The 23,015-nt window shown below is 34.1% G+C and overlaps 1 protein-coding gene across 1 annotated transcript; it reads left to right on the top strand.

The window, feature by feature from the left end:
- The first annotated feature begins 23 nt into the window (after window positions 1-23).
- scarb2c (scavenger receptor class B, member 2c) lies at window positions 24-22,924 on the top strand. The gene is made up of 12 exons (XM_077221373.1): window positions 24-936; window positions 3,637-3,794; window positions 5,569-5,713; window positions 5,884-6,066; window positions 8,756-8,847; window positions 8,969-9,088; window positions 10,872-11,050; window positions 11,148-11,266; window positions 16,228-16,301; window positions 18,444-18,495; window positions 20,035-20,187; window positions 21,470-22,924. Exons 1-12 carry the CDS (start codon window positions 814-816, stop codon window positions 21,506-21,508), a joined length of 1,437 nt encoding a protein of 478 aa, XP_077077488.1. The 5' UTR covers window positions 24-813; the 3' UTR covers window positions 21,509-22,924.
- The last annotated feature ends 91 nt before the right edge of the window (window positions 22,925-23,015 follow it).

The following is a 23,015-nucleotide window of genomic DNA, read 5'->3' as shown; positions in this document are numbered from 1 at the left end:
TTTGCTCGCTAGCTACTCCACTCAGACGAGTTCTGAGCGATCTGCGCATGCGTAAAGGGTCATATGACCTTTCATCGAGATGATCTATCCTCATTAGCTGCTCCACTCATATTTTAGGATTAATAGGATAGCGATGATAATGGGAAAAAGTTGTTGATTTATGTCATAGTGATCCGCATGAATCGCGTTAATATGGAGGTCAATCGAATCACAGCGAGTAATACGTTATAAAAATGCCTGACTCACGATTGGGCGGCGGCTCTTTCATTTCTTGCTAGAAATAGAATAAGCAGGGAGGAAGGTAAACTTTAATAAACTCGTCTCAAAATGGGCGACCCGTTGTCACCATAGGTTGTCACTAGTTGGTCAAGTTCACTGGTTCTAAATAATAGTTCTCCTGTTTTAATTTTCCACTGTATATTGTCAGTTAACGTTTATTATTGAAGTGTGATTTAATGTTGTCACGTGATACCTGATGCATTTCTAAAGATTAAACGTCTTTTTTGAGATTTAAATAGCGTTTTCTCTTATACGTCGTATAATAACCTTTTAAAGTAATATTCTTAAATTATCATTCTTTACAGATTACATATATGTCTAATAAAACAAAAAAAATTGTCGTGAGGATCTGTGTATTGAGCCATGGAGCGCCCCCTGCAGAAATACACGGACTGTGTCTCATTAGAAACGGCAGTTTTGTGCTCGGTGTGTGTGTGTGTTTGGCTCTCGCTGTACTGAGTTCTTGACACATGTAAACACTCTCAGCTCTGTCTCTCTGTCTTTCTCTCCGAACCGAGCCGAACCGAGCTGATCATGCGGCTCCGGGCCTGCTGTGTTTACAGCACTGGGCTGATCTGTATTCTGCTGTTAATCGCCGGGATCGCGATGGTTTTGTCGCAAGTCTTTCAGAAGCTCTTAAACAACAGAATAAAGGAGGTCAGTGAGTGTGTGTGTGTGTATGTGTTTGTGTGTTGTTCATATGTTTATATCACGTGTATGCTGTTTTTCTTATAGATACTGTGACAAAAAAAAAATATAGTAGATATGTTTTCTATAAATCAAACAATATGATGTATTATGTATGTATATTATATATTATATTATATAAACCATTATTATTATTACCAAACATTATTATTCTCACATAATAGTATGAAAATATATTATAATACTATATATAACATTTTATTACATTCTATCATAGTGATATATATATATATATATATATATATATATATATATATATATATATATATATATATATATATATATATATATAGTATTATGTTATATAAATCAAACATTATTAGTATTATTATTTTTAGTAGTAGTTGTAGTATGATTTTCTCCTCACATAATATTATGAAAATATACAGTCTTGGTCAGAATTAATGGCACCCCTGGTAAATATGATCAAAAATGCCTGTAAAAAATAAATCTGCATTGTTTATTCTTTTGATCTTTCATTCAAAATATTTACAAAAATCTAACCTTTCACTGAAGTAAAAGAATTTGAAGTGATCACATTATGAAATAAACGCTTTTCTCTAAAACATGCTGGCCATAATTATTGGCTCCCTGTTATTAAATACTTTTTGCAACCTCCTTTTGCCAAGATAACAGCTCTGAGTTTTCTCCTATAATGCCTGATGAGTTTGGAGAACACCTGACCAGAGATCAGAGATCATTCCTCCATACAGAATCTCTCCAGATCCTGCAGATTCACAGGTTCATGTTGGTGCTTCTCCTCTTCAGTTCAGCACTCATCTTCTACAGGGTTCAGGTCAGGGAACTGGGACGGTCATGGCAGAAGCTTCATTTTGTGCTCAGTTACCCATTTTTGTTTTGATTTTGATGTTTGTTTTGGACCGTTGTCCTGATGGAAGATCCAAACATCGCCTGTTATAAGATTTCTAGCAGAAGGCATCAGGTTTTGATTTTTTATCTGTTGGTATTTGCTAGAATCCATAATACCATGTATCTGAACAAGATGTCCAGGACCTCACGCAAAAAAATAAGCCTACAACGTAACCGTAGCCATTTTTTTAGTTTCATCTGACCACAGTCCCAGTCCCTATTGAAGATCCAGTCGTGTCTGACAACTGAATATGCTGGAGTTTGTTTTTGGACGAGCGAGGAGGATTTTTCTTGAAACCCTCCCAAACAACATGTGCTGATGTAGGGGTTGTTTGGTTTATCTTTTTAGGCTTTCTGACCATGCATTAAGACACTATAGACACACGTCCTCTTCCTGGCAGATTCATAACATCTTTAGTTGTTTGGAACTTCTTAATTATGGCCCTGGTGGTCTAAATGGGGATTTTCACTTCTTTAGGTATTTTCTTACAGCCACTTTCACTTTTGATGCACATTAGAAATATAGTCTTTGGTTTTACTCATTGTGATGGGTGATTGAGGGAATTTGGCCTTTCTGTTTCCTCATATGTAAACTCATGTGAAACAAGAAGTCAATAGCTAAACAAGTTCATGTTCCTAGTCACCCTGGTGTGCTAAAAAAAGGTAAATATTAATGGGAATATACTTTAGAGATATTTTACTCATAACAAATTCTAGGGGTGCCAATAATTGTGGCCAACGTGTTTTGTAGAAAAACATTTATTTCATAATGTGAAATTACCCACCCCCCCACACACACACACACTTTCAGTTATTTTACTTCAATGAAATGTTAGATTTTTGCAACAACAAAAATTGAATGAGAGATCAAAAGGATAAACAATGCAGATTTATATTTTACAGGCATTTTTGGTTATATTTACCAGGGGTGCCATTAATTCTAACCACCACTGTATTAGTATTTTGCATTAAATAATAATATTACATTTATATTATGATATATGAAAATATAAATTTAATATATACCTTAGAGTCTGTGTATGTATGTATATATGTATCAAACATAACATGTAATATATATTGTTATATAATGTGCAATATATTTGTAATATGTACTATGATTATTGTGGAATTATTGAAAAATCGTGATCGTAATTTCTCCATTGATAATTTATTATATTATAATATCATAATATTTTGTATAATAATATTATATCATATAAATCAAACATTATATTATATAATATATATTATATTATAATATAATACATTATATATTTTATGTTAGTATTATTATTGGTAGTAGTATTATGATTTTTTCCTCACATAATATTATGAAAATATTATATAATTTATAATAATTTATTATATTATAATATCATATTGTATTGTATAATAATATTATATTACACAAATCAAACATAATATGATGTAATATGTGAGTTTCTCCTCACATTATAATATTACAGTATATCCCAAATTATACTTTATTCTTTTTTTCTAGCATTATTTCTATGAAATTTCATTCCATATTATCATAGTATTAAATTAATATCAAATACCATTTGCTGAAGGAGAGAAATGACATAATACAATGTCCAGAATATTTTTTTCTTTTACACCAAATTTTATAAATGTGCACTTTGAAAGTTTGACTTGTATAGGATATATACATATATGATATTATGAAGTAGTTTTTATGTGTTTCTCTTCCTTAATGATTTGAGAAACCACGAGTAACTTTGGTCATTTCTACCCACAATTCACTTTTCCTAACAGCAAATCATTCTGGAAAATGGAACAGAAGCGTTTTCGGTGTGGCAAAACCCCCCGCCACCAGTTTACATGCAGTTTTACTTCTTTAATCTGACCAATCCAGCAGAGGTTCTGAACGGAGACAAACCTTCGGTCATAGAGATCGGCCCGTACACGTACAGGTGAGCCAGGACACACTCTGGCAGACAAAGGACTGGAGTAATTATGATTGCCTTAATGCTATTGAAGTCTCTTCTTCTCACCAAGGCTGCAGATGGATGATGGATGGATGATGGATGGATGGTGGATGGATGATGGATGGATGGATGATGGATGGATGGATGGATGGATGGATGGATGGATGGATGGATGATGGATGGATGGATGGATGGATGGATGGATGGATGGATGATGGATGGATGGATGGATGATGGATGGATGGTGGATGATGGATGGATGGATGATGGATGGATGGATGATTGATGGTGGATGGAGGATTTATGGGTGGATGATGGATGATGGATGGGTGGATGATCGGTGGATGGATAGATGGATGGATGGATGAATGGATGGATGGATGGATGATGGGTGGATGGATGGTGGGTGGATGGATAGATGGATGGATGGATGGATGATTGATGTGTGGATGGAGGATTTATGGATGGATGGATGGATGGATGATGGGTGGATGGATGGATGGATGATCGGTGGATGGATAGATGGATGGATGGATGAATGGATGGATGGATGGATGATGGGTGGATGGATGGTGGGTGGATGGATAGATGGATGGATGGATAGATGGATGATTGATGGGTGGAAGGAGGATTTTTGGGTGGATGATGGATGGATGGATAGATGGATGGATAGATGGATGGATGGATGGATGGATGGATGGATGGATGATGGGTGGATGGATGGATTATGGATGGATGGATGGATGGATGAATGGATGGATGAATGGATGGATGATGGGTGGATGGATGGATGAATGGATGGATGGATGATGGGTGGATAGATGGATGGATGGATGGATGAATGGATGATGGGTGGATGGATGGATGGATGGATGGGTGGGTGGGTGGATGGATGATTGATGGGTGGATAGATGGATGGATGGATGAATGGATGGATGGATGATGGGTGGATAGATGGATGGATGGATAGATGGATGGATGGATGGATGGATGGATGGATGAATGAATGAATGGATGGATGGATCGATGGATGATTGATGGGTGGATGGATAGATGGATGAAGGGTGGATGGATAGATGGATGGTTGGATGGAAGATTGATGGGTGGATGATGGATGGATGGATGGATGGATGAATGAATGGATCGATGGATCGATGGATGATTGATGGGTGGATGGATAGATGGATGAAGGGTGGATGGATAGATGGATGGGTGGATGGAAGATTGATGGGTGGATGATGGATGGATGGATGGATGGATGGATGAATAAATGATGGGTAGATGGATGTTTTAGACAGAATTATCTTCTGGTCACCAAGGCTGCATTTATTTGATCAAGAATACAGTAAACAGTGAAATATTATTCCAGTGTAAATCAGCTGTTTTCTATGTGAATATATAGTAAAGTGTAATTTATTCCTGTGATCAAAGCTGAATTTTCAGCATCATTACTCCAGTCTTCAGTGTCACATGATCCTTCAGAAATCATTCTGATATGATGATTTGCTGCTGTGTTTTTGCTTCTTTTTCTTTTCTTCTTCTTTTTCTTGTTTCTGTTTCCAGCTTTTTCTTACACAAGTTTGATGACACATGAAAAAAGTTCCTAAAAACCGTGAAACGGCCAGCGCCCACATATCAACAGCTTCAGATCGTATCTGAATCACATGACCTATTGTTGAAAAGTAGCTCAGCCTCAAGGCATAGTTGTTTTCATAAGTCAATAAGAACCAGATCTGAAAACTTGAATTTCCTCTTTCAGGGAGTATCGGCCGAAAGAGGATGTGAAATTTATGGATAACGGAACCAGAGTGGAAGCTGTCAATCCAAAAACATACGTGTTCGAGCCTGACATGTCACGCGGCTCCGAGGACGACCTCGTCCGGACGGTCAACATCCCCGCTGTGGTGAGACTGTGAACTCTTTAAAATATTAAAATCATATTAAAACCACAAAAGTGAGAGTTAAATGGGTGAATCACGTCACATTTCAAGACAAAATAACAATAAGAAATTATACTTTGCATAAAGAAACAACATCCAAATTGAGCTAATTTGGTGTGTGTTTTTGACCTCAGACTGTGATGGAGAAATTCAAAGACAGCTTCTTCAGACGATTGATCTTTGACCTGATGAAAGCCAAAGGTGTGGGCGTGTTCGAGACGTTCCGGGTCGGGGAGCTGCTGTGGGGATACGAAGACCCACTGCTCAAAGAACTCAAAAGCTTAGTGCCGGATTACCACTTCGGACTTTTCTACAAGGTTAGAGTCGATTAGGGCTGTCACTTTTGTGAAAAAATCCTGTTCGATTTTTGAGACATATGTGTTCATTGAATCGATTGTAAAATCGATTTTTCCATGTCTAAAGACGTTTCCATTTTCAACACCAAATATTGGCAAATCCACGGACAACTATAACAGGCATTAGGACGAACGTAAAGAGGGCGCTTGAGACGCGCACAAGTCTTATAAATATTTCTGATGATTTATTGGCGTGAAGTTTTTTGCACAATGACAAACAGGGATTGAAATTAACACCCGCCAAATTCGGATAAAAATGAACTTTGGCGGGTTACGCTGTCATATCACGAGCCAATTTGGCGTGTTTCTATGTTTACTCACTTTGCTGGGGAAGTTCGTGTGAGCCAAATCTGCGTGGATTTAGCGCAAATACGCAACTCGTGAGTCCTCATGATATATTAAATGCAGCGTATTGCACAGAATCTGCGCATTTCTGGCTTGCTTGAACACACACGTCACTAAGCAACAAATAACTGCGCGCTTGTTCACTTGCACTGAGGTAATAGCAAATATTAAAAAGCATTTGGTTAACAGAACAGACATTGTTATTTTCCAACATCCTACATGTTCTGTGTACTGTATTAATCTGTCTACCTAAAACACATTTTTGGTTAAAAAAAAGGCAGTTAAAATCGATTCCCTATTTTCGTTTTCGAAACTTGTGTTGGTTGGTCCGATCGATTGTGCAATCGATTTTCGAACGTAAAGTGACAGCCCTAAAGTCGATCGTCACTATTACTAGTTCTTGAAGTGATCAAACCTCTCACATCAAATCCTGCCCGAGACATGAACGATTCCTCAAATCATCGCTTACTGAGTTTGTGAATCCTCAATTGAGGTTTTAAGCATCAGTCAGTGACTGTCCCTCCCTCTCTGACTGATTATTAGGTTCATATATATATATATTCACTAACGTTCAAAAGATTGGGGTCTGTAAGATTTTTAATGTTTTTAAAAGAAGTCTCTTCTGCTCACCAAGGCTGCATTTATTTGATTAAAAATACAAAACAAACCCAGTAATATTGTGAAATATTATTCCAATGTAAATCATCTGTTTTCTATGTGAATATATAGTAAAGTGTAATTTATTCCTGTGATCAAAGCTGAATTTTCAGCATCATTACTCCAGTCTTCAGTGTCACATGATCCTTCAGAAATCACTATAATATGATGATTTGATGCTCAAACATTTATGATTATTATCACAGTTGAAAACAGTTGTGCTGCTTCATATTTTTGTGCAAACCGTGATTAATTTTTTTCAGGATTCATTGAAAGTTCAAGAGAAAAGCATTTAATTAAAAAATAAATATTTTGCCTTATTATAAATGTCTTTACTGTCTCTTTTGATCAATTTAATGCGTCCTTTCTGAAGAAAAGTATTAATTTAAAAAAAAAAAAATCATATTGACCCCAAACTTTTGAACGGTAGTGTATATATATATATATATATATATAGGGATGGGTATCGTTAACGGTATTACTACTCTTACGATACTGCTTTAACGGTATCCTTATCGGTTCTTTTTGTTATATTAAAGAAAAGGGGAAAACAATTATTTAGAACATAATTAATATCGCTTTCTATTTTGAAATGTGAAATAAATATCTATAGCAAAAGACAAAAGCAGTGTACAAACACATCGTCAAACTAAAAAAGTATACAATAAAACAAACATACAAATTATATACACAGTGTTTAACAATTTAATTTCAGGAAATTCACTAACATTACTGTTCAGGTGAGTAATATGGCCTTAAAATTAATCTAATAAAGTAATCAAAAGTAAAATAACACTGGATAGTTTATCATAGACAGATTAAAGATTATTCATTTCAAGAGCTGCGACTGATTGTCTTTTTGCCTTTAGTTGTATACTTTATATACTGTATATATATACTTTATATATAGTTGTATTCTTTATATACTGTATATATATAAATATATATTGTATATTTTTAAATTTAGCTGTTTTTAAACCTTTTAAACTAAAATATATTTTTTTAATAAATTAATTTTAAAGACGTTTAAAGATCGTATTGTGTGTATACACTACTGTTCAAATGTTTTGGGTCAGTAAGATTTTTAAAATACTTTTATTCATCAAGGACGCATTAACCTGATCAAAAGGGACATTAAAGACATTTATAGTGTTACAAAATATTCTATTTCAAATAAATGCTGGTCTTTTGAACTTTCATCAAAGAATCCTGAAAAATAAAATATATCACAGTTTCAACAAAAAAATTAACTGTTTTCAATACCGGTAATATTAATAAATGTTTATAAGCATCAAATCATCATATTATAGTGATTTCTGAAGGATCATGTGACACTGAAGACTGGAGTAATGATGCTGAAAATTCAGCTTTGATCACAGGAATAAATTACACTTTACTATATATTCACATAGAAAACAGATGATTTACATTGTAATAATATTTCACAATTTTGATGATTTTTCTGTATTTTAATCAAATAAATACAGCCTTGATAAGTTTAAAAAAAATGGTAATAAACATTAGCTAGTTTATTTTGTGCATAATGTTGCTATTGAAGTTTCTCTATCAGTCGATGTCTGATGTTATCAATGCAACTGTACCTGATTCTGTTAACGGTTTCATTCTCATGTCATTGATTATGTTTCAGAAAAATGGCACAGATGACGGTGATTATGTGTTCTTCACGGGGAGGCAGAATTATCAGGACTTTGCTCGTATAAACAAGTGGAACGGAGAGAGGTAAAATCTGCAGAAAACTCAATTTATCTGCAGAAGATTCATGAATGGATTTCAAACGAGCTGCACAATCAGCATGTGCTCCGAGAAGAATGAATTATGGATTATTTGCTCTGTTTGTCAGTGCGTTAAAGTGGTGGAGTTCAGACGAGTGTAACATGATCAACGGCACCGACGGAGCCTCTTTCCATCCCATCATCACAAAAACTGAGAAACTCTATATATTCTCCTCTGATCTGTGCAGGTGAGGACGCACATCATTTATACACACTGATTTAAAACGTTATTAATACTTTTATTTATCAAGGTTGCATTAAATTGATCAAAAGTGATAGTAAAGACATTTACAATGTTTCAAAATAAATAAATTCAAATAAATGCGGTTCTTATGAACTTTCTATTCATCAAATAATCCTAAAAAATCTAATGTATCATGGTTTCCACAAAAATATGAACTGTTTTCATCTATGATAATAATCATAAATGTATCTTGAGCATCAAATCATCATATTATACTGATTTCTGAAGGATCATGTAACACTGAAGACTGGAGTAATGATGCTGAAAATTCAGCTTTGATCACAGGAATAAATTACACTTTACTATATATTCACATAGAAAACAGATGATTTACACTGGAATAATATTTCACAATTTTTACTGTATTCTTGATCAAACAAATGTGAAGAAGAGTCTTCTTTCATAAACCTTTAAAAAAACGTTCGAAGTATATGTGATAATAATATCATGACTTATAATATATGTTGTATGTATCTGTAATCTTAATATTTGATATGGTTAATGTAATATGATGAATAGTTTTTAGATTTTATTAACTTATTAAAACTATTTAATCATATTCATTTGCCTAATCATGAATAAAAACAGACATACAAAATTATTGTAATTTTTTATTGTAAATTTTCTGGAAGTCATTAATAATATTTGCTGAGCTTCTGATCTAAAGTTTAGTTTCGAAAGGTTCTTATTGATCATCTTGGGTCTGAACATGTGACCTGTTACACAGGGTTTATCTGAAAGGTCTTTGCATCAGAAAAGGTTTAAGTGTTTTTAATTTTCCTAAAAGAGTGATTTTTACTAAATTTTCATCCGGTCACGTACAGTGCTTAGCATAAGTGAACACACCCATGCTAAATGTGACTAAAAAGAGGAATAAAAAATCATCTTTTGGAAATTGATCTTAATGCCTTCATTTAAAAAATGAGGAAAAATCCAACCTTTAAGGACACCAATTTTCTTTGTGAATGAATAATGTGTCGTAAATAAATAAATGTTCTTCCTTAAAATACAGGTTGCGTAAGTCAGTACACCCCTATGTTAAATTCCCATAGAGTCAGGCAGATTTTTATTTTTAAAGGCCAGTTATTTCATGGATCCAGAATATTATCCATCCTGATAAAGTTCCCTTGGCCTTTGGAATTAAAATATCCCAGTTCATCACATTCCCTTCATCATATCTAGAGATTAGCATGGTGTTATTTCAGTTAGCCTAATAGCTGGTGTGATTTGCATTGAGAGATGATCTTATGGAAAGTTCCTCATGCCAATCTCTAGGTGTGGTGAAGAGTGTGTGATGATGTGGGATATTTTAATTTTTTCTTCTTTTAATTTTTCCTAATTTTTTTAATTAAGGCATTAAGATCAATTTTCAAAAGATGATTTTTTTAATTCCTCTTTTTAGTCAACTTTAGCATGGGTGTGTTCACTTATGCTAAGCACTGTATATAGGCCAAATGGGGTCTGAGTCAGCTGATCACAAGAAAAACTAGTCAGCAGTTCTGAAGTGATTTCCAAATATTAAAACATGTTACATCACAGTGAAAGAAACCATCCTTTAGCCAGAACCATGTTAAAGTTTATAAGGAAATTATAGTGACAAACAAAGCTAATAAAACTCTAGGAAGTTGGTCGAACTGACTCGTTGCTTGTTTGACTCAGATGACCTGTAAAACAGTTATAGTGCTCATTAAATGCATGTTTTCAGAGTGTGTGTTTTGTGTTGACAGGTCTCTGTACGCTCTGTACGAGTCTGATGTGAGTGTACACGGTGTTCCTGGTTTCCGTTTCGTTCCTCCCAGCGAGGTTTTCGCTAATCTTACGGTTAACCCAGATAACAAAGGCTTCTGTGTGCCGGAGGGAAACTGTCTCGGCTCCGGCCTCCTCAACGTCAGCGTGTGTAAAGAAGGTCTGTCTGTGTGTGTTTGAATGTTGTTTGTGACCGAACAGATGCTGGACGGCCTGCTAACGTGTGTGTGTGTGTGTGTGTGTGTGTGTCCTCTCAGGTGCACCCATCATCATGTCCTCCCCTCATTTCTACCAGGCTGATGACAAGTTTGTCCAGGATGTTTTGGGGATGAATCCCAAGAAGGAGGAGCACGAGACGGTCATCGACGTCAACCCGGTACGTGTGTGTAACCGTCACATATAATCCTGACGACCCTATGGGAAAGAAAGGTCTTGATCATTTGATCAGGAATTTATATTTTTTATATATAGGAGAATTTGGAGAATTTATATTTATATTTTTCGTATGTTCATGCTTTATCCATGCTATTGCACTTTTCCAAGGGAATTCCAAGTGGGTGCATGGATGGATGAATAATGATGGATGGGTGGATGGATGATTAATGATGGATGGGTGGATGGATGGATGATTAATGATGGATTGGTGATGGGTGGATGGATGGATGGATGATTAATGGATGGATGAATGAATGGATGAGTGGATGGATGATTAATGATGGATGGATGATGGATGGATGGATGATGGGTGGATGGATGGATGATTAATGGATGGATGGATGGATGGATGGATAAATGGATGGATGGATGGATGATTAATATATGGATTGATGGATGGATGGATGGATGGATGATTAATGGATGGATGATTAATGGATGGATGGATGGATGGATGATTAATGGATGGATGGATGATTAATGGATGGATGGATGGATGGATGGATGGATAGATTGGATGGATGGATGGATGGATGGATGGATTGATGATTAATGGATGGATGGATGGATGGATTGATGGTTAATGGATGGATGGATGGATGGATGGATGGATGATGGATTTATGGATGGATGAATGCATGGATGGATGGGTGATGAATGGATTGATGAATGGATGGATGGATGGATGGATGGATGGATGAATGGATGGATGATGGATGGATGAATGGATGAATGGATGAATGGATGAATGAATGGATGAATGGATGGATGATGGATGGTTGGATGGATGGATGATGGATGATGGATGGATGGATGATGGATGAATGGATGGAAGATGGATGGATGGATGATTAATGGATGGATGCATGGGTGGATGGTTAATGAATGGATGGATGGATGGATGGAAGAATGGATGGATGGATGGGTGATGGATGATGGATGATGAATGGATGGATGAATCGATGGATGAATGGATGGATGATGGATGGATGGATGATTAAAGGATGATTAATGGATGGATGATGGATAGATCGATGGATGGATGGATGGATGGATGGATGATGGATGGATGGATGGATGAATGGATGGATGATGGATGGGTGGATGAATGGATGGATGATGGATGGGTGGATGGATGGATTGATGATTAATGGATGGATGGATGATGGATGATTAATGGATGAATGGATGGATGGATGGATGATGGATGGATGGATGAATGGATGAATGAATGGATGGATGGATGGATGGATGGATGGATGGATTGATGATTAATGGATGGATGGATGGATGGATGATGGATTTATGGATGGATGAATGCATGGATGGATGGATGATGGGTGGATGGATGAGTAATGAATGGATTGATGAATGGATGGATTGATGAATGGATGAATGGATGGATGGATGATGGATGGATGAATGGATGAATGGATGGATGATGGATGATGGATGGATGGTTGGATGGATGGATGGATTGATGATGGATGATGGATGGATGGATGATGGATGAATGGATGGAAGATGGATGGATGGATGATTAATGGATGGATGGATGGATGGATGAATGGATGGATGGATGGATGATGAATGGATGGATGAATCGATGGATGAATGGATGGATGATGGATGGATGGATGATTAAAGGATGATTAATGGATGGATGATGGATAGATGGATGGATGGATGGATGGATGGATGATGGATGGATGGATGAATGGATGGATGATGGATGGATGGATGATGGATGGATGGATGAATGAATGGATGATGGATGGATGATTAATGGATGGATGGATGGGTGGATGGGTGGATGGATGGATGGATGGGTGGATGGGTGGATGGATGGATGGATGGATGGATGATTAATGGATGGATGGATGGATGATTAATGGATGGATGGATGGATGGCTGATTAATGGGTGGATGGATAATTAATGGATGGATGGATGGATGGATTGATGATTAATGGATGGATGGATGGATTGATGATTAATGGATGGATGGATGGATGGATGGATGGATGGATGGATAGATTGATGATTAATGGATGGATGGATGGATGGATGGATAGATTGATGATTAATGGATGGATGGATGGATGGATTGATGATTAATGGATGGATGGATGATGGATTTATGGATGGATGAATGGATGGATGGATGGATGGATGGATGGATTGATGATTAATGGATGGATGGATGGATGGATGATTAATGGATGGATGGATGGATGGATGATTAATGGATGGATGGATGGATGATTAATGGATGGATGGATGGATGGATTGATGATTAATGGATGGATGGATGGATGGATTGATGATTAATGGATGGATGGATGGATGGATGGATGGATGGTGGTTGGGTGTATGATGAATGGATCATGGATGTCTGGATGATTAATGGATATGATATGCACCATCACTTTTCCCAAATAATATTTCATTAATTTGTCCTGGTACAGTGACAGTATAAAAGTCAATTATTTAATTGTAGATATAAACAATTGAATTAGTTGTCTTTACAATATTATATTTCATATTTTTCTCACACACTATTTCTTTAAAATACATAGATGCCTTTACATTATAATCACATATTTAATCAATAAGTTAGTGTGCACAAATCTGCACTGCCATGAGAGGGCGCCAGCGCTGCACACTCAGGCTTCACTGGCACAGTATATCAGACAGATCCTCACAGTTTATAGCAATGCTACAGATCCAGAGTGAGTGAATGAACGAATGAATGCATGTCACCTGTAATTTCATTATTTAGGTAGGCGTCCCACTTCCCGACAGCTAGTTAGTAATTAAACTTTTGGTGGGAGTTTGTTTAGTTTGTAATCAAAGAGTCTCTCCAAACTTTTCTGTACAAAAAAGCCGCAAACGTTTTTGCATTTATTCAAGCACTAGATCAAGTTAAAAAGTGCTTTTGCTGCAGGATTGGGATCGACACGGAGCAGCGGGATAAAGTTTGCTATAGGTGTGTTTTATGGTGTTTGTGTAGGTTCACTTGGAACAGATTCTAGCCTATAAAACTTTGGCAGTACCATGGTACAGTAACAGTATCAGATGGTAAAAACACTGTGTACCGTAGTACTGAATCTTTACCATATTTACTGTTATTATATGCGCTCTTTACTAAAGGATAGAAGTTAGGCTCTTGTTTTTCGTTAATTCGCACGTGTCAAGAATCAGTTTTATATCAGGGAAGGCGTGTGTGGTTTTATGCAATGTTTTCTCATATCAGTACCCATCATGCCTTCTGCACACGGCACACGCGTGCTGGCAACATCCAGTGTGGGTGAAGTGTTTTTAAATGGGTCACAGACTGGGCTTGACATTGACACCAAATGCGTGTGTGTTTCATCAATGGAGTCACTCCTACTAGCCACTTTGGTAGGTTTCATTTTATGTGTATCCTAAATATACATTTTTCAATTGTAGAATTTTTAAAAGGCATCTGAAATAATAAACTAAGTAAACTAAATATCGATTTCTGACACCCAAAGTGCGCCGCATAAAGCCGTCTCTCAGTACTAAATGTAGTTATTTTTCACTGCTTATCGTTCTTAAACAGTCAAATACACACAAAATAATGTCAAAATGCCAGTCTTGGCGAGTATTCATGTACATTTTAAGTGAAAGTAAACAGTTGAGAAAGAAAACGCATGTGTAACAGTATATTAGATCCGTGCGTCAGGTCTTAAAGTGACCGCAGATTATGAAATAATATTAAAAATATCTATATTGTAGTTGTTCCCCATGTTATTGATGTCAGAATTATGACATGCTAAAGTATACTTTGTCAGAAGTATGTTTATTTTATTTTAAAATTATTTATTTAATTACATTTTAATAGGCTAAGTATTTCATTTTGATGATTATTTTAAAATAGTTTATTTGTTTTAATAATACATTGTTTGTTAATTAATTTTTGCTATGTTTTATTTTGATGGTTTTTATTTTAAAATTATTTGTTTTAAGTATATTTATTATGATTTAATTCATTGTCAGTAAATGTTTTATTTTGATAGTTTTTATTTAAAATTCTCTATTTTAATTTTAAATTTTTATGATTTAATTAATTTTAGTAAGTGTTATATATTTATGTTTTTATTTCAAACATATTTATTTATTTGTATGTTTATATATTTTTTAGGGCTGGGAAAAGATTAATCGCATCCAAAATAAAAGTTTGTGTTTACATTATATATGTGTGTGCAGTGTGTATAATTATTTTGTATATATATAAATACACACACATGCATGTATATATTTAAGAAATATTTGCATGTATATACTGTATATATTTATTTATAATTTATATTATATATAAATATACATATTTTATATATAAATATACATTTTTTCTTATATGTATACATGCATGTGTGTGTATTTATATATACAAAATAATTATACACAGTGCACACACATATATTATGTAAACACAAACTTTTATTTTGGATGCGATTAATCGCGATTAATCTTTTCCCAGCCCTAATATTTTTATGATTTAATTTTTAGGGTATTTAATGTATTTTATTTTAAAATAATTTATTTTGATTTTACAAATTTATGATTTGATTTATTTTATTTTATTTTTGATAGTTTTTTTATTAAAAATGATTTGTTTTAATTATACATTTTATGATTTAATTTATATTTAGTGTTTTATTTTGATAATTTTTATTTTAAATTATTTATTTATTTTAATTTGACATTTTTATGATTTAATTAATATTTAGTAACAGGTTTTTTTCCTTGTTTTATTCTTAATTTTACATTTACAATCTATTACAAACTAATTAGCTTTTCATGAACTCACAAACCTGGTGTTGAATAATGTTAAGGAGTGTGTTTGAGGGAATCTGGTGTGTGTTTGTGTTGTCAGCTCACGGGACTCTTGCTTCGAGGTGCGAAGCGTGTTCAGCTGAACGTCTTCCTGCATCAGATCCCAGGCTTCAGGTGAGGACGAGTCCGATCACACAACATCATGATAGCACTGTTCACATTCCCTTCAGAAAATCTAGACAAATCTAGAAACACAGTGGCTTTACACACGTTTGGTTTCCGACCAATCAGAGCAGAGCAGGCTCTGAGAGAGGCGGGGTTTAGAGAGACTGAATCTTCCAACGAACCGTTTTAGACAGGTGATGTGCCACAGACATGAGAAAATTAAAGTGTTTTTGACCTCTGATGCATGTAAAACTATTGTATGAGACTCCAAAACACAATTAGGAAGCTGATTTTGATGTCATAAATTGAACCTTTGTTATAGTTTTAAGCTCCAGAACTACTTTTGATTGAGTAAGACATGTTTGTAGGGTTAAACGAATACATTACATAAGCCTCTCATGAACCCTCACCTGAAGTAGGTCACTCCGGCTGTAATGATTGACAGCTGCGTGTTAAAGCTGATCAGAGTTATTTTAGGACACACATGGTGTTACGGGACGCTTTGGGAGTCTGTTCGGGGGTCCGATGACATGACCGAACACACAACGCTGCCAAAAGAGCCTTCAGCTTGTTGGCTTGGTTTTGAAAAGCGATATACTATCTGAGAGCCAAGCGTCACAGCGCAGATAAATCATCCTCATGAGCGTGTGAACGGAAAACATCTCTGCACATCTATTATTATCAGCATGACACATGGATGTCGTGAACCGACTTCCTTCAGTCCCGCAGATCTGATTATGCTCATCTGAGAGGAGCCGTGTTTCCGGACCCCTACTCTAATGCACATTTTGGGAAATTGCATTAAGAAAAGCCAAGATGCACATAAATTCAAAATGTGCATAAAAAACTTGTGCGCTCAACTGAAGCGGATATATTTTTTATCTGATAAGAAGACATGCACATAAACTATGATCGAAACACTTTTGATGAATAAATCCCTCGATGCGCAACAAGTAACACATGAGAGGCTGTGATTGGATAACTGGAGTAACCAGCGGACCAATGGCGTCGCAGCATCTCAAATGTTGGTTTGGTGTTTCTAAAAGTCAAAGTGTGTGATCAGAATGATTTGGTTTAATTCCCTCCAGACGCGTCTCACACGAGTGTGTTCACAAACACCAGCATCCGAACGCAAGAGAACATGACAGCGTTTATTGAGTTTCTTCTGACGCTCTGAGACACACTCATTTATGATGGAGGGAAAAACAGCCCGATTGAAGAAACTTACAGTTTTATTACTGATACTTTCTGCCAATTTCCCAGGAAGTGACGATTTTGTTCTCTTGAACACATGGGATGCAAACGATGCTTCATATGCGATTTAAATGAGCAACTTTTGATGGAAAAATAGCTAGTATTATTGTAGTTTTTATTATAGTTTTATTAATATTTTTGAATTGTTTTATTTTTATAATTTTAGTTTTTATTTAAATTTAGTGATTTTATAACTTTTTTGTTTTTTAGGTTTGTGGGTTAATTTTTTTTGACGGATTTTATTTTAAAATATGCATTTTTTTGATTTTATGCATTTTTTTGATTTCATAATTCTTTTGTGTTTTATTTTGATGTTTTTTAATTTTAAGATTATTTATTTGTTTTAATTATACGTTTTTATGATTTAATGGATTTCATGGTTTTTATTTTAAAATGATTAATTTATTTAAATTTAACATATTTATGGTTTTATTAATTTTAATGTTTTATTTCGATGATTTTTATTTTAAAATAATTGATTTTTTTCAATGTTACATTTACAATCTTTTTCAATATAATTATCTTTTCATAAAATCAAAAACCTTTAGTATTAAATAATGTTAACGAGTTGTCAAAAAGCGATTTATTTAATTTCATTTATTTTTATTTCAATTTTAGTTTCTATTTATTTCCATTTAATAATTTTACTGATTATTTCAGTTTATTCCCAATGCAACATTTCTAATTTTCGTTTAGTTTAAGTTTTTCAACTAATATTTACATTTTATTTCATCTTTATTTCAGGTGACAGAAAAGTTTTCAATAGTTTTAGTGAACGATAATAACCCTGATATGTGTCTGTCATGCATCGAATATTGCATTAAACTCAAATCTCTGTATTAGTGGGTCTAAACATCTTCACATATTCTTAACATCTTTTCTTCTGTTGGTTTGCAGTGAACCCGGAAAAATCCAGACGCTGGTGTTTCCAGTGATGTACCTTAATGAGGTGAAGTTTTACTAAATCAACATCTTTCCACCAGGCTTTCATAGGATGTTGCGGTTGTTTACATTTTAAAACCTGTTTTAGACATGAGGATCTGAGTCCGTCCCGCGCGATGATTTTAGCAGACGGATTATCAAGCTTCAGAAGAAAAACTCTTCCTGGATGCTTATCTCAGTTGAAACTGGTCTTTGAGCTCGTGTTGGTGTTTGTGCATCAGAACTGAAGCTGGAAGAACCGGCTTCTCTTCCCAGGAGATCTGGAGACTCTTGAGATGTTCTCATCTGTTGCTTTGTTGAGACGCACAATTATGAAAGGTGTGATGGACAAACATGATGCAAAATAAATATTTACTTTTGAACGACACAAGCCATGGAAGAGTAAAGAGACAGAGAGAGTTGTGTTTGCATCATTCTCTCATACTTAAACTCATGTTTAGAAATAAAGATGTAAACCAGTTGCTCTGAATAAAAGTGCTGATAATGAGAGAAATCACAATTAGGCCTGTCACGATCATGATCATTGTTTCTGTTTTCTGCCATAATATAATATAGGGTTATTATCGTTAACTAAAACTATTAAACACATTTCTGATAATAGAAATAAAGCTTGAATAAAATAAAATACAACATAAATATTAGATGGAAAACTTAAACTAATCAATAATTTGAAATGTTGCCTGGCAATAAACTGAAATAAACTGAAATTTAAAAAAAAAAATCTAAATAGTATTATTAAATTAAAAAAACAATACAATGACAAAACTACATAACAAAATTATTAAAGTAAATTAAAATTAAATATATATATATATAAATAAAAGCTAATTCAAAATATTAATACAACTATCATAACACTGAATATAATATAATCAGGGTTATTATTGTTAACTAAAACTATTTAAATCATACTCTGTTAATTGAAATAAAGCTGACATAAAACAAAATAAAAATATTAGTTTAAAAATCTTAAACTAAACAAAAATTTGAAATGTTGCCTTGGCAATAAAATGAAATAACCAGTAAAAGTATTAACTGGAAATAAATACAAACTAAATGAATAATAAATCTAAATAGCAATATTAAATAAAAAATAAAATAAATAAAAAATAAAGTAAATAAATAAATTGAATTTACCATGATAATAAAAAAATATAAAAATAAAAGCTGATATAAAATATTAATGAAACTATAATAAAACTAAAATAAAAACTACAATTTCAATTAGTATAATATAATATAATATGATTAAACCCAAAGAGCCTTTGACTATCTTTGTGTGTTTATTTAATGATCTTTAGCATGAAACATGATATTGTGGATTTTATGTCTTTAAGGCAAAATGTGATGGAAATTTAAATAACATAATTATTGTGGTTATCTCAGATGATCAGACATCAGGAACCACGACAGGCCTCGACTCAATTTTGCAGATCGAGATCTGAACTTATTGAAGTTATTTTTGAGTTTCAGTGCGTTCACAGGTCAGACAGGATGGAAGTGTGTGTCTCTTCTGATCTAGTAAACGCTTCCTCCTGTTTTCCAGAGCGTGGTCATTGACGAGGAATCCGCCAAGAAGCTGCGGGTGGTGGTTACTGAGGCCAACGTGATCGTCAACATCCCCTTCATAGTGATCAGTGTTGGCATCTTACTGGGCGTGATCTTCATCGTGCTCATGTGCCGACAGCAGCTGCCTCAGGTGATGTCACTTCCTGTGTGCTCATCGTTCACTTCAACTACATCATTGAAATGAAGCTGCAATAAAATAAAAAATAAAATAAATAAGTATTGGAGTAGGTTTTACAAGAAAATACAAAATCAGAATTTCACGTTTATTTCAAACGTGTTACTTGTACGTGTTTTTTAAATTTATTAGCAATTTTTGAGTGAAAATTCGAAGTTTCTACGGCAAATTATTTTTAGTGTAACTGAAATAAAACCGAGATAAGTACCTAAAAAATGTAACTAAAATTTAAATCTAAAATGTTAAACATTAAAATGTATATTATATTATATTATATTATATTATATTATATACACTTAGTTAGTATAATATAATATAATAATATATGGACTGTCAAATCGATTAATTGCATCTAACATAAAAGTTTGTGTTTTTTATATAATATATGTGTGTATATTTATATATATGTACAAACACACAGACACACACACGTGTATGTGTGTGTATATATATATATATATAAAATATTTATAATATATAATATATATACAATGTAGTAATACTATAGTGTATATACATTATTTAAATATATATGTAAACACACATATATTATATAAACAAACGTTTATGTTAGGCGTGATTAATTGCAATTAATCGATTTGACAGCACTAAAAAATAATATGATATATTATGATAAAATATACAGTAATAAAATATAATATAATATGGGCTGTCAAATCGATTAATCGCATCTAACATAAAAGTTTGTGTTCATATAATGTATGTGTGTATATTCATATGTAGTAATAATGTAGCGTATATATTATTATAATATATAATTATAATAATATGTATACACACACATTATATGAACACAAACTTTTATGTTAGATGCCGTTGATAGCAATATAATATAACACAGGTCACTTAAAAATTCATAAACGGATGCAGTAAAAATGGGGTAAAAATAAAAGTGCACAAGTGAGTTATTGGGAGTGCTTACATAAACAGCATTATGCTTCATTTGAAACTTAGGGAAACTCAGTCACATTTCATTAATAGAGTTTGATGTTAGAATTGGCGTAAGTAAATGCCAGGTTGAGGCTACACAATATTTTTGTCTGTTGTGACCGTCACTGACTGACAGGAAACGAGAGTAGTCTGAACCCGTCATAACAGTGATATTCTAATAACCACAAAAATACACAGCACACACAAATATTGGGTCATTTCGTTGAGCTGCTTGTAACTGCCCTTGCTGTTTATTAAAGTCTTTGTGTTTGATCTGATCTTCTAGAGCACTGTGGCCGAGCGACAGCCCCTGCTTTCATCATAAACTCCCCAGACGTGGCCATAAACCGGACCATATCAGGATGAGCTAACATTCACTTAGACTTCGAGGAGGATTTGGTTTTCACACGGCGAGGGTCAAAGGTTGAAGCATCAGACGGCTCAAAGTGCGAAGAGTATTTCGGGTCAGCCTGGCTGTCCCATCCATCGCCCGGGTCGTGTTTTTAATGCCATTTTATTTTACATGATTCAGGACCAAAGAGCCAAAAAGTGCATGTGCCTCCAAATTAGCAGTTTATGAGTTTTATGTTATGAAAAAAATCAGAAAACACTAATGGAGTGGCAGTGATGCAACACATTACACATCACAGGTATTGATATGAGATATCGTACACATCACCACTGACAATAACTATATTATTAATACGCTTATGTAATTCTTTATCATGAGCTCATCTGCTAAATAAACTGACAGTGGTGCCGATTTCAGTACTAATGTAAGTTATAGTGTGTGTATTTACAGCCAATAACATTCAGGATCATTATGTGTTTTAAAATTCTGCTGCTGACCAAATTGTCACCATCTTTGATTTGGTGCAGTGATGTATTTGCACTAAGGTTGTTTTTTCTTCTGCCATATTAATTCATTTTATTGATGCGAATATGAATATACAGTAAACATGGACAGTTAACAGGCTGACTGTTTCTGACTTGCCACTAAAAGAAATGATGACCTTGATCACTGATTTGCACTCTATACGCAACTTATTTACAATGTTTCATAGTTTCAACAGCACAGTATTACTACAGCTTTGAGAAGGTTCAGCTTGAACATCTCAATATGTTCAATATTCAGTTAGTTAATTTACATGCACTGATCAGTTTTTATTTGATGTTTATTAAGCCTTATGTCTGGCATAGTTCACTTTGTCTGTTATTCTTGTAATGCATAATGTTCAGGTGTTTGGTGGCTGGAGGTTATGGTGTTTTTTAGGTTTGAAAAGGGACGAGGGTTTACTAGTTGTTTAGTTTTGTTGAATTTAACAATATTACAACATGATCTGAAACTGTGGCCTGATTTCAGTTTTACTTTACCTGAAACAACCTTCAGTCTACTAGCATATATCCCGTACGCGCCCCCAGATCTGTCAGATTAATGTTTCAGGTGACGTAAACGTGCAACAGCGACCGTCGTTTACTTTAGGGAAATATTAATAAAGCTCATAATTATAATTGTGAAATAATCATGTCATATGTGCTTATGAATTAAGACCCAGTGATGATGATGACAACAGCTTTTTTAGGTTCGTAAAAGGAATGTTAATGATTCAGTTTTTTAAATAATTTTATCAATTTATTTCATCATGTGAGCATTTTAGTCTGTTTTTCTTTAAAAATGTATTGCACTATCAATGTAACAAGATAATGAGACAAACAATAAAACATTTTAACAAAAAAAAAAGCATGTTTACCATCTCACTTTGTGTCTGATATTTACAAAATAAATAAAATCCTAATGCAGCTGAAAATAAAATACATTTGCTACAGATTAT

This window comes from Siphateles boraxobius, unplaced genomic scaffold, assembly GCF_051911475.1.
Source record: "Siphateles boraxobius isolate OS27281-9 unplaced genomic scaffold, OSU_SipBor_1 81, whole genome shotgun sequence".
NCBI classification, from domain to species: Eukaryota; Metazoa; Chordata; class Actinopteri; order Cypriniformes; family Leuciscidae; genus Siphateles; species Siphateles boraxobius.
The sequence above is the reverse complement of the archived record's forward strand: the minus strand, read 5'-3'. Positions and strand labels throughout refer to the sequence as shown.